Source organism: Mesocricetus auratus, unplaced genomic scaffold (assembly GCF_017639785.1).
Source record: "Mesocricetus auratus isolate SY011 unplaced genomic scaffold, BCM_Maur_2.0 Super-Scaffold_100014, whole genome shotgun sequence".
NCBI classification, from domain to species: Eukaryota; Metazoa; Chordata; class Mammalia; order Rodentia; family Cricetidae; genus Mesocricetus; species Mesocricetus auratus.
In genome coordinates, this window is record NW_024429197.1 from 1944797 (window position 1) to 1958450 (window position 13654).

Consider the following 13654-nt stretch of genomic DNA (forward strand, 5'->3'; position numbering starts at 1 on the left):
GTGAACAGCGCTACCTCTCTGACTTGAGTGTTTGGATTCAATGAGTTACGATTTTAAGTATAGAAACTCCAGTTTGTTTTTGAGGCGGTCTCGCTTTGTGGAATCAGGCTGGCTTTGAAAAGAGACCCCCTTTCCCCACCCTGCCTCCTCCTGAGTGTTGGGATTACAGGTTTATTCACTATACCCAGTTTGTATATTTTCATATTTCAGGAAGTTAGAGCATTCTGAGATAATGCCTGAATTAAAAGGCCTGTCTGTCTCACTCTGTAGTCCTGTTGACTTTGAACTCCCCTTGAGTCCCTGCCTCAGCCTCCTGAGTGCTGGAATTATAGGGACAGGCAAATATACCCATTAGATGCTCTCTACTGACTCAGAGTCCTAGCCAGGAGTCCTTTTAGCTGTCTGGACTCTATAGTTTCCTTAAGTTTGGAGCGGTACACCTCCCTTCTAATGGGGCAAGCACTCTTTTATCTCTGAGCTCTATTTCTAGTCTATTCCTACATTTCAGAGTTTTAAAGAACAGATTCTCCCTTCTTCAGGATGACTGGGTCTCTTTGGTTCTTCCTTATGACCACATCAGGCCTTGTATCCTTGGGAAGAAGACCACAGAGGTAGTGGGTTTCCATCCTCAGAGTGGATCTGGGCGTGATAACCTGGTTCACCAGTCACTGGTGTTGGTTTTTTCCCCTTTATTTGGAAGACTTATATTATGTACATAACTGTTTTGAATGTGTATGTGTGTACCTCATGCCTGGTGCCTGAGGAGGTCAGAAGAGGGCACCAACCGCCCTGGAACTGGAGTTTCATATGGTTGTGAGCCATCATGTGGGTGCTAGGACTCGAAGCCAGACCCACAGGAGTGTTAAGTGTTCTTAAGCACTAAGCACTGCTCCGTCCTTGTTCTTACTATGCTTTTGAGTTTGCTTGGCTCAGCCAGACAAAGTGACGCGTGCATGGCCTTTGATCCCAGCACTGGAGAGGCTGAGGCAGGCAGATCTCTCTGAGTTTGAGGCCCATCTGTCTATTCTGTAGAGTGAGTTCTAGGATAGCCAGGGCTGTGTAGTGAGACCCTGTCTTAAAACAAAACAACACAGAAAATTTGCCTAGCTAGGATGGTTTACGGGTGGTCTTCCCTTGGTATCTGACAGGTACTTGGTGGGAGATACCTGGTATTTATTGCCTTGTCGTCTCTATCAAGTCATCCATCCAGCAGCCCCAGAACTGGCTGATAGCTCTTCCTTGTAGCCCATGCTACTGCGATTGCCTTCCTTGGGAGGATAAATTTGAACCCAGGGTGGACTCTAAAGAGAGAGGCCCCAATACCCCCTCTTTTGGAGGGGCAACTAGCTACTATATCCCTGTCATTCTTTTAAGCGTTTCAGGTATGGCAAAGGCTTTTTTTTTAAAGAGGCATGGATGGGTGGGAGAGATAGGAGGTTTTTTAAAAAAAAATATTTATCACATGTACAGTGTTCTGCCTACACGCCAGAAGAGGGCACCAGATTGAATTGTAGATGGTTGTGAGCTACCATGTGATTGCTGGGAATTGAACTCAGGACCCCTGGAAGAGCAGTCAGTGCTCTTAGCCTCTGAGCATCTCTCCAGCCTGCAAAGGCTTATTTTTAATACTACTTTCTAACATCCCATGTCTAGAAGAAACATTTTTTCCTGTGGATGCAGTTATGTATAAATCAAACAATTTTTGTTGTGAGCTGCCTTCCATGGGCAGCTAAGGCTTGAACTTGAATCTTCCAGAAAAGTATGTGTTCTTAACTGCTGAACCATTTCTCCATCCTCAGAAATCTAGATTTTTTTCCCTCCTCACACAAGAGATTTATTGGGGAGAAACACAGAATGATGGCTACTCTGGACAGGAAGAGAGGCAGTAGAAGAGATTAAGATCACACTCATCATGGTGATTTTTTTTTCTTTTTTGCAGAGTTGTGTGTCATTTGTATAATCACGAGCGTGCAGCTGTGTCTTAATTTATATTATTTGTGTGTGCTTATATATACTCACGTCTGCTGTGGCAGGTGTGTGGCAGTTAGAACACAGCTTGCAGTTTTTTCCTTCTCCCATGGGAATTGAACGCTGGTTGACAGGCTTGGTAGCAAGCACCTTCACTCACTGAGTCATACCTGTCTGTGTACCATATAATTTAATGAGTTTATATATATATTTGTGTCTGTATAGTGTGTCTGAGTGCAGGCTTGAGCATGCTGTGGGGGAGTGTGTGTTGTGTGTGTAGTATGTAGGTCAGAGGACAACTTTGGGGGGTTTGGTTTTCTTCCACTGTGAGATTCAGGGATCAAACTCAGATCACAAGGCACCCACAATAAGCCCCCCCTTTTTTTTTTAAGTTTTTATGAGACAGGGTTTCTCTGTATTGTTTTTGGAGGCTGTCCGTCCAGCCCGGCCTCGAACTCACAGAGATCCGCCTGCCTCTGCCTCCCGAGTGCTGGGATTAAAGGAGTGCGCCACCACCACCCGGCTCACAATAAGCCCTTTTACCCACTCATCTGTCTCAGGGAATGAGAAGATTTTAACCTCCCCTTTTCTGTATTTATAAATTTCTTCTGCAACAGTGAGAAACCTGACTCTCTTCCTTATAAGTATAGCTTTGCCCACTAGTTACTTTGTATCTGATCTCCCAGTTACTCTGCCTCCTATTCCTGCCACTTCTGAGGACATGGCCTCTGGTGGCTTAGCAATTCCTTGGAATGCAGCATGATGAGGCCGGCAAGGGAAAAAAAAAAGAAGGTGGCATTAGAAGTTGGCAGTATCCTTTAATGTGGACTTGGGAAAAGCAGTTTCATGAAGTTTATTATATGCCGTACATACAACTCTGACCTTCAGAGAAACCCTAGTGAACCTTAGTCACCCCCCTCTTTCGTATCTTTCAATAGGGTCTCATTCTGTAGCCAACTATGCTTTAGAACTCACTATGAAGTTGAACATGAGCTCTTCTTGTTTTCCTTTATAACCTGCCCCTCCTTTGGAGACAGGGTCTCACTTGTAGACCAGGCTGGCCTAGAACTCAGAGACCCACTTGCCTCTGCCTCTTGAGCGCTGGGATTAAAGGTACAAACCACTGTAAGAAGAAAGTGATACCACTTTTAAAAACTTGTTTTACTTTCTGTGTTTGTTTTCCTGAATGTATGTATACGCACTGTATGCATGCCTGGTGCCCACAGAGGTCAGGAGAGGACATTGGATTCCCTGGAACTGGGTTTAACAGATGGTTGTGAACCACCAAATGTGGTGCTGGGAACCGAACCCGTGTCCTTTGGAAGAGAGAGCAGCAGGTGCTCTTTACTGCTGAGTTCCAATAGACTGTTTCTTGGAGCAATTTTCTGTCTCAGTCTCGCTTAGTGCTGCTGGGATTACAGTCTCTTTTGTTCTGATTTGCTTTTGAGGCAGGGTGGCACATTGTAGCCCCGAATGACTTGGACGCTGCGGTGTAGAGAAGCCTGTTCTCTCATAGAAACTCCCCTGCCTCTGCCTCCCAAGTGCTAGGAATTACAGGTGTACCACCTTGCCCAGCCAGTGCTTGCTTTTCACCAAGAAGCCATCATTCTAGCGTTTTCTAACTATTGTTTTGAAACAAATCTTAGATGTCTCATTTTATCTGTTAATATTTCAGTTCTTACACAATGTTAGACTATTTAAAGATACCGATACCACAGTACTATTATCATTATAACTATACCAAAATGACTAATTCTTCCTAGTTTCCAAACACCAGTGACTGTTCAAAGCTATAATGCCTAAAGTACCCTTTTTTCTTTAAAAAAAAAAATCATTCTGCTGAGGGGCAGGTGCTGAAAGAGGCCAGAAGAGGGCCTGTGGGAGCTGGAGTTACAGACCAACATAGTGAGCCACCTGATGTGGGGGCTGAGAACTGGACCTGGGTGCTTTTACCTCTGAGCTATCTCACCAGCCCCATGGGGACAGTTTTTCCCTCTTAAACCCAGAGCCTCGTGCTGCTTGGTTGAGCTGTGTTCCCCAACCTTGTGCATCTCACGTTGATTGGTTCCATGTTGGGTGGGGCCTTTCCTGTAGACTTAGGGATTTTGCATTATAATCAATCTTCGCTACTTTCCCCAAGGTTGTAATACAGACCAATGATTTTTGTTTGCTTTGGCAGAGAGAGAGCATACATCAACAACAAATAGTTGTAAATCCTGTTCCATCCTTCCCATCAGTCCAAGGACAGGGACAGCCCAGGGTATTAGTTTTTTCTGGAGAGAGACCAGGAGCCCAATATGTTGCCTCACACTTGTAATCCCACCACCCAGAGACAGAGAGAGGCAGGAAGATTGCTGTAAATTCAGGGCCAGCTTGTTCTCCATAGTGACTTCCAGGAAAGCCAGACCTGTCTGACTACTCCAAAGAAAAAGGATCAGTGCTTTCTGGTGGACTGTTGTGCTGGCTCTAGGGATGTTTTGTTTGTTTCTCAAGACAGGGTTTTTCTGTGTAGCCCTGGCTACCCCAGAACTCGCTCGAGTTTGAGACTAGGCTGGCCTCAAACTCAGAGATTTGCCTACCTCTGACTCCTAAGAGCTGGGATTAAAAAGTCATGAGCTACCACCATCTGGCTGATTTTGAGTTTTTAACCATCTTCAGTAATTAAAATTTATAAATACATTTCATATATGAATTAATTATACATTAGTTTCTTTAATTTGTAGAGTTTTGTTTCTGGTTTTGTGTTTTAGAATTCTGTATTTCATGTGTGAGTGTTTTGTCTGCATGTATGTATATGCCCCATGTGTGTACCTGATGCCTATGGAGGTCAGAAGAGGACACCATGTCCCCTAGAACTGGAGTTACAGATGATTGTAAGCCACCATGTAAGAGCTGGGGACCCAAACCTGATTTTCTGCAAGAGAAACAAGTGCTCTGTGCCCCCTCCCCAGCTTTAGGAACTTGTTTGCAAAGGAGAAGTAAAGGTCTGTAGTGACTGGTGTGTGCATATTGGCACTCCAAGGCCCCAGGAGGCTGACATATGACAGTCACTAACTTGAAGCCAATTGTATTATTTTGGAAGATCTTGTTTCAAAAAACCAACCAAATTAAAAAAACAAACAAAAACACCCTTGGTACTGACAGACAAGAGGATCCCCTCCCGCCTCCCATTTGATTTGACAGGCTTAAACTTTATGTAGCCAAGGGCCGAATGGCTGACCTTTCCTGCACGTATGTTTTGTTGTCTGTTTTGAGATAGGGTCTTGCTGTAGCCCTGCTCAACCTCAAAATGATGGCCCTCCCACTATAGCTTCCTGAGAGGTAGAATTAGAGGGGGAGTCACTGTGCCTGGCTATGTTGTGACTTTTAATCTTGGTGTGTATGTGTATGCTGGGATTTGAACTCAGGACCTTGTGCATGCTAGGAAAGTACTCTGTCACTGAGTTATACTCCCAGCGCCTCAGATGTGATCTTCTAGCTGTAGGCAAAGCAGGACTAGATGGGAAACTTGCTTGTGTTATTTTCTTTAGTAGGGTATAGCTCTGTTGTCTTGTTTCAAGAATGACTCAAGGAGGACTGTTGTATGGGGTGGGAGGATCACACAAATGAAGTATGTGGCAGTTTGTTGCGGCTGCCTATGAGACCAGCTTCAAAAGGTGGAGTTCACATTGTTTATATGTTTCTGTTGGTAATCCAGCTAATGAGGGAGGTGTTGAGAGGAATCATGCACTTTTAATGTACCGATGCTACTTAACTTGGGTTACTAGGGACTGAACCCAGGGCCTCATGCCAGTGCAGCCAGCCCTCCACCACTGCGGTGCTTCCTGAGGCGGCCCTGCTGTCACTGTGGTGCTGAGGTGGAATGACTCCCAGCTTTTCGTGGCTACTGGTGCTCTGGAGCATTAGTGTCTTGGGGGACTGAGGAGTTGGTTTTAGAGTAGGAAGGGTCTTCTCTTCACCTATTAGGAAACTGATTGTAAATTCCATGAAACCAATAGTTTTGGCTTTGTCTCCATGTCTATCAAGTCCCTAGAACACAAATTACCTCTTAAAAAAATATATATATATATATTTCAGGCAAGGCGATGCCTCCAGCACTTGGGAGGCAGAGGTAGGTGGACTTTTGAGTTTGAGAACTGCTAGGGCTACACAGAGAAAGCTTGTCTCAAAAAACAAACAAGAATTCAAAATGTAATTATGTGTCTGTGTGGGTATGCACAGGTGAGTGAGTCAGGTTCTCTGTGGAGGCCAGCAGGGTCAGGTTCTCTGTGGAGGCCAGCAGGGTCAGGTTCTCTGTGGAGGCCAGCAGGGTCAGGTTCTCTGAAGCCGGTGCTAGAAATTGAGCTCAGGTCTGCTGGAAGAACAGTGCATACTTCAAACCGCTGAGCCATCTTTCCAGTCCAGTGTACAGGCTCGCTCCCCCCATTCACACCTCACATCTCTCTCATCTCTCTCTCATCAGAGACCCTGGAACTGGAGTTACAGATGATTGTGAGCTGCCATGTGGGTGCTGGGACCCAAATCCAGGCTGTTGGAAAGAGCCACCTGCCTGGTGCTCCTGCCTGCTGACCCATCCTCTAGCCCCTAAAGATCCCTCCCTCCCTCCCTCCCTCCCTCCCTCCCTCCCTCCCTCCCTCCCTCCCTCCCTCCCTCCCTCCTTCCTTTGGTATATAGAGACTGGGCAGGATTTCTGCGCATATCCCTGACTGTCCTGGAACTCACTCTGTAGACCAGACCTGGAGATCCACCTGCCTCTGTTTCCCAAGTGCTGGGATTAAAGACATGGGCCACCCCGACCTGACAAGATTTTTTTTCCTAATTATGTATTTATTTGATTTATTCGATCTACTTGTTTGTTTATTTTTTGGCGGGGTTTTCAAGACATGATTTCTCTGTGTAGCCTCGGCTGTCCTGGAACTCACAAGAGATCCTCCTGCCTCTGCCTCCCAAGTGCTGGGATTAAAGGCTTTCACCACCACCACCTGGCAAGTTTTCATTTTAAATTATGTATATGCATGTGTGGCTATGTGTATGTAATGCATGTACAGGCGCCTATGAAGGCCAGAAGGGGGGCGTCAGATTCCCTGGAGCTGGAATCATAGGCAGTTTTGAGTCATCTGACACAGCTTCTGTCTGCTGAGCTCCTGTCCGCTCTGAGAGCAGTGTATTCTTTTTACCACTGGCCGTGTCTCCAGCACCTAGAGCGTCACTTTTAAAGCCCTGCTACCATTTGACCAGCCCCAGTCTCTTCTCATAGTCTCAGGGTTTTCTTCTATGTTACTGAGTTTGAAAACATATGAGGGCCGGGTGTTGGTGGCGCACACCTTTAATCCCAGCACTCGGGAGGCAGAGGCAGGCGGATCTCTGTGAGTTCGAGGCCGGGCTGGACTGACAGCCTCCAAAACAATACAGAGAAACCCTGTCTCATAAAACCAAAAAAAAAAAAAAAAAAGAAAAAAAGAAAAAAGAAGAAAGAAAGCATATGTGGTCATTAACCCTGAAATTACATTCTTCAGAGAATTTCTAAGGACTGTTAATGTTTACTGTAGACACTTTAGAATGTTAAAAGACTAAACATTGAGGAAACCTGACAGTATTTTGGGTAGTTTTTCATTCTGTCCTGAAAACTTAGATGATCAGTGGATTAGTCAGCCCTCTGGGTCTAGACAACTATAGGTGGAAATTAGTGTGTGTATAACACTATGGTTCTGAAGTTAAGAGCACTGGCTCTTTTTTTATTTTTTAAAAATTTAGTTTTACTTTATATGCCTTGGTGTGAGGGTGTCAGATCCTCTGGCTCAGGAGTTAATAGACAATTGTCAGCTGCCATATAGGTGCTGGAAATTGGACCCCGGGTCCTCTGGAAGAGCAGCCAGTGCTCTTAACTGCTGAGCCATCTCTCCAGCCCAAGAGCACTTGTCTTTGAAGATACCCAAGTTCAACTCCCAGCAACCATCTGACTCCAGTTTCAGTCCTCTTCTAACCTCTGAAGGCGCCAGGCACACTCATGGTGCACATAATGTGCAGGCAAATCACTCATACACACAAAATAAACCAGTAGAAAAGGAAAAACTACCCTGGCTGGGTGAGGTGGCACATGTAGAGGCCTTGAATCTTTAGTAGTCACAGGCCAGCCAGATAAGTATAGTAAAATAGCAAGATTTCTGTCTTGTCCTCCCCACCAACAGGTTCTCTTGGAGCTTAGGCTGGTCTCAAACTTGTATATAGCTAAGGGTGATCTTGAACTCCTGATCCTCCTACCTCTATCTCCCTAGTATTGGGATTACAGGATTGAGATTATAGTATGTGCCCCCCAATCTATTTTGTCAAAGCATTTTGTCTATTTAATTAAAAAGCGAGTTTAGCTATGCATGATGACTGAGGCCTTTAGTTCCAGCACTTGGGGAGGCAGAGGCAGAGGCAGAGGCAGGCAGATCTCTGAGTGATCAAGGCTAACCCTGGTCTACACCAGGACACAGTTAGGACTACACAGTAGTTCCAGGACAGCTAGGGCTACACAGAGAAATCTTGACTCAAAAAGTCCAAGGGGGGGGGGGAGCTTGTGCCTGCTTTCTCATAGGCCCTATTAAAACACGTACGAGGCTGGGGCTGGGCCTCGGCTGGTAAAGTGGTTGCTGAAGCACACCGAAGTTCCCAGCACTACACAGACAATTCATGGTGGTGGCGCATACTGGGTGCTGTGGGAGCAGGAGCACTCAAAGCTCAAGGTCACTCATCCTCCAGTGAGCCTGAGGCCAGTCTAGATTTCACGTGCCTGGGGCCCCCCACACCCCCAGAAGGCATATGATACGGTTATTGGGATGGCTGAGTGGGGAAAGAGGAAAGGGCTTACCAAGCCTGACTCTCCGAGGCCACCACATCCCACTCCAATATTTTAAAAATACTTTGGTTTTACTTTAGGTTTAATAACCTTTGTTAACAATGTGAAGATTACTGAGAACTTTGGAGGGCTTCATTTTGACTAAGCGTTCTTGAAAGGTTAAGCGTAGTTTCAGTAAATACAAATGGGTAATGGAAATAATGATGTGCAAACACTTATTTCCAAGAGTGTAAGCACTGTAAGTGCAAATGAGCTTCTAAAATTGTGTGATACTGTGTGTGTGTGTTTTAAACCATGGCCACTTAAACAGCTGTTTTGGGGCCCGAGGAAATAACTCAGTTTGTAGGCTGCTGTTCGATCCCCAGCATTCTCAGAAAAACTAGACACACCCCTGTAATCTCCTTACTGGTTTCCCTTCTAGCCAGATCAGGCTAGACGCTCTATCTCAGAAAATGAGGAGGTGGAGCAAGACTCCTGACATGATCTCTGGCCTCCCACATAGTGAGCATATGCAAGCAGGTACTCTAACAAAATGCCACTTTGTAGTTCAAGTCCCATATGCAAAGTAAATCACCTTGAAAGGAAACACTTTGAGAAGGTATTGACATACATAAATAACTTTACTTCATTTTTTTTTCCAGATATGGCCGTGTGGAAAGTGTCAAAATTCTCCCCAAGCGGGGGTCTGAAGGAGGAGTGGCTGCCTTTGTGGATTTTGTGGACATCAAAAGTGCACAGAAAGCTCACAACTCAGTTAACAAAATGGGAGATAGAGACCTACGCACGGATTATAATGAACCCGGCACTATTCCAAGTGCTGCTCGGGGATTGGATGATACAGTTTCCATAGCATCTCGTAGTAGAGAGGTTTCTGGGTTCAGAGGAAGTGGTGGAGGGCCTGCTTATGGCCCCCCACCATCACTTCATGCACGAGAAGGACGCTATGAACGGAGACTCGATGGGTAAGTTCCAAGGTTTCTGTAGGCAGGTATTTTGTATTTGATGTGGTGAGAAACAGAAACTCAAATTTAGGGGCCCCAGATGGATTTAAAGTTTTGGGCATTCTCAATGTTTCCTATTTTGGGTTGGAAACGGAAGTGATTTCTGTCCCAGTGGCTGGCACCTCACGGAATCGTGGAGGATATTTCCTGCAGCAGTTTGGATATCTACTCCTGAGCTGACGTGGTGGAAGAGTTCCTGCAGCAGCATCAATTTTGGAGTTACCTGGCTTCTAGAAGGAAGTATCCCTCCTTTTGGATATTATCAAGGCTTTCCCCTTGGATATATCCTTACTACCAGATGGAGCTATTTGGCTGCTGGTTTTATCTTCGGGCTATTTGGAGTATTTCCGGAATTTTAAAGCCTACAGATCCTTTAGAAGCTGATAAGCACCTCCTGGTTTTCAGTACGCAGAGTCTACAAACATTGGATTGTCACAGAATACTAGCAGATCACTATTCAACCATTTGGATACTACAAACAATACTTGAGCATGGAAACGTGTACATGGGTGAGGAAAAACAAAGGCAATGCTTGGTTTTTCCGTGTTGGATATACTCAATTTCTGTGGAATTACACTCGATGGAATGGGGAAATAGAGATGATGGACATTCATAAATGCTGGAATATAGCTGCTTCCTAACTGCTGGAATGTATGGGATGCTGTAATCTCAAGACTCCATTAGCCGAGGGGAAGAGGATTACTGTCTCCCTTCTTAAGCAGGTTGCCACCCTATTGAAGGAACTTTAGTTTTGAACACAGCACGATCAGTTGTGGATACAGCAGTTACATTGACTGGGCTGGATGTCTACAAAAGTGAACAGTTGTCAGCAACTTTGTTCCTCATTCATTGGAATTGTAGAGAAATTTTCCTCGATGCCAGCTGCCTGATCGTATTTAGGGCTGCAGATTTTTATGAATGTGGATCAATTTATAATTGTCTACTATCTCAAGAAAGAAGTCTGGGGGTTTGAGAGTTACAGTTTGTCTGGGACTACTTGCTTCCTGTGGAATTGTCTGGTCACTAAGATTTTTTTTCTTGTGGTTCATCTAAATATCATTTGACACCCTTGCCCACTAAGAAGGTGGATTACCCCTGTAAGAGGGGCCAAAATTGGGGAAGTTATATTCACAATTCTCTCCCTAGATTTAATTGGGATTATAGGTCGTGTTTCCACAGTTGGAAAAGGTTGGTATGTCCTGACCTGTGTATATTAGTCCCTCTTCTAACCCAAGTTACACCCTTTCTTTCCCCCACTAACTTTAGATGCATTTAGTACTAATAGATGAATCCAAGACTAGCAGTTAGACCTCAGCTCTGCTTCTCTCGTGCCTGCCTCTGTATCTTCCTAATGAATAAGAACTGCACATACTTATGAAATACCAGCTGTAGCAGTAACTATCTAGAACTGTTGCCTATCGCTTGTTATATCATTAATTATGGCTTTACCAATTAACATTTGGAAACGTGCAGAAATGACCTACTATGATGTTTTCTTGTAAATCTCAAAGGAACTTTCTTGTTAGACATTGAAATATTCAAATTTCAGAATTGTAGTTAATGAAAAAGGAAAATGATGTCATTTAATACACTTAGGAAGGAAATAAATTACTGGTCTCCTCTCCCTTTGCCAGGTTAGTTTTCCTTAATGACAGCAAAAGTAGCCTGTTGAAGTTCAAGGAGGTGACTCAGTGGATAAAACGCTTTCCATGCAACCAGAGGCCCGAGTTCAGAGCCCTCACACCCAGTGGAACCCTGGCACCCTGATGTGCAGCTGCCACTCACACTGGGGAGCTCCTGGAGCGTATTGGCCAGCCAGCTTAGCTCAGTTGCTTAGCTCCGAGTTCAGTGAGAGACCCTGTCTCTAAAAGTAAGGTGGAGGTTCATTGTGACTTTAATGCCTTTAATCCCAGTACTGGTGGCAGAGGCAGGTGAACAGCTATGATTTCTAGGGCAGCCTGGTTTGTACCGTGAGTTCCAGATCAGTCCAGGCTACAAAATGAGAATGAAAATGAGTTATAGAGTAGTCCAGGAAGACACCCAGTGTGTCCTCCACATGGCCTTGGATATGTGCAGATGGACATGCATTTGCAGATGCGTTAGGTTGCTGCTAAGTGAGATGGTGAGTGAAGATGAGTACTGATGGAGACACTAGGATTTAGGAATGTATTGAGGGGATGTTGATTCTCACAGAACTTTGATTCTGGTTCCTTATCTTCCATGATTCTTTATTTCTTTTGATAGAAGATTGATAGAGACTGGGGTTGCAGGGAAGCTTTGGTGACTTGTGCCCATGCCCTACAGAAATAAGAGAGCCTAGAATTTCTTCAAAGAGTAGGGCTTTTCCTCCCTTTCTTTCTTCTTCTTTTTTCTTTTTTCTTGTTTTGAGACAGGGTCTCACTGACCTATGCCCACCTCCATAAAGGGTATGGGCTACCATGCCTGGTGCCTGGAGTCTTAGCTACCAGACAACTGCATGTGTGCTGTCATACATGCAGTAAGTTCTGTACTCTTGGGCTGGTGACCATTCACATCCTAACTAAAAACGTTAAGGGAACTGAGTATGTAGCTCAGTGGAAGAACACTTACCTACCCCCACGTGTGCAAGACTCTGGATTGGATGTCAGCACTGCAAAACAAAAACCAGTGTTAGTTAGGTCACTGCTAATAGCTGCTCAAGAGTAGCTCACAGGTGCCAACGTTGCCAGTTTCATCTCAGATACCCCGAATGAAGTCAAAGCCAAGATAACCTATTTCCTCCAGTCATTGAGCTTATATATGAAGAAAATAAATCATGGAATAAGTATTTAAAAATTATGTAGCAGTTGGGAGCACAAGGAGATAAAACAGCTTTCATTCTTAGGTAAAGTAATGCAAATTATGTTATGCAACATCCCAGTATTTTGATATCTTAATTGTTTTTAAGGTTCCATTTTCATTTTTAAATATAATTGTTTGGGCAATTTATATAGCTTAGTAATTTATTCAGAGTACCCAAGCATCAAAAATGAAGGAGAGGCCTGATGGTGGTGGCATATGCCTCATAGTCCTAATTCCTAGGAGAATGAGGCTGGAGGATTGAAAGTTTAAGTCTAGCTTGGACTGTATAGCAAGACCCTGTCTCCAAGGGAGGAAAAATTTAGAAGCAAGAAAACTTTGCATTTGATTTGTTTGATTTGTTTGGCAACCTCCTACTGCAGAGCGTGGGCTGTCACAGGCTTCAGTGTCTAATCAAGGCAATAAGCAGATGTGTTCTGAAATAAACTGCAAGTAAATAAAAGTCTAGTATATGTTTTATTCAGGTGAAACTAAAAATGTTTAACCTTAAGCTGGGCCTGTGGGTACGTTCTTTTAATCCTCGCATTTGGGGGTAGAGGCAGTCAGACCTCTGAGTTTAAGGCCAACCTAGTTTACATAGACCTAGGTAGCCAGGGTTACGTAGTGAGACCTTGTCTGTAAAAGAAAAAACAAACCCCAGATAAACAGATCCAACAACAAACTTTCACATTAAAATCAGGATATAAACTGGGCATTGTGCATTGTGGCACATACCTGTAATCCTTGAGTTTAGGAGGTGGATACAGCATCAGAAGTTTAAGGTCATCCTTATCTACACAGGGAGTTTGAGGTCAGCCTAAGTTATGAGAGTGTCCAAAACCCAAAAAGTTGGTGTTGACAGCACACACACACACATACACACACACACACACACACTTTTATACAAGTTGTATACATATATATATATATATATATATACACATATATTTATAAAGGGATCATCTGATATGCAGGGCACTACCAAGGAAGGCCCAATATACAAGTAAAAAGAAACAAAGCTCACTAG

At 44.3% G+C, this 13654-nt stretch overlaps 1 protein-coding gene across 3 annotated transcripts in view; it reads left to right on the top strand.

Annotated features, from left to right (window-relative positions):
- Spen (spen family transcriptional repressor) overlaps positions 1 to 13654 on the top strand; it is a 68091-nt gene that overhangs the window by 5609 nt on the left and 48828 nt on the right. For all 3 annotated transcript variants that reach the window (XM_005081085.4, XM_040757497.1, XM_013121245.3), the window contains exon 2: positions 9451 to 9771. In XM_005081085.4, the coding sequence (XP_005081142.1) occupies positions 9451 to 9771 (321 nt within the window). The remainder of the gene's footprint in view (positions 1 to 9450; positions 9772 to 13654) is intronic.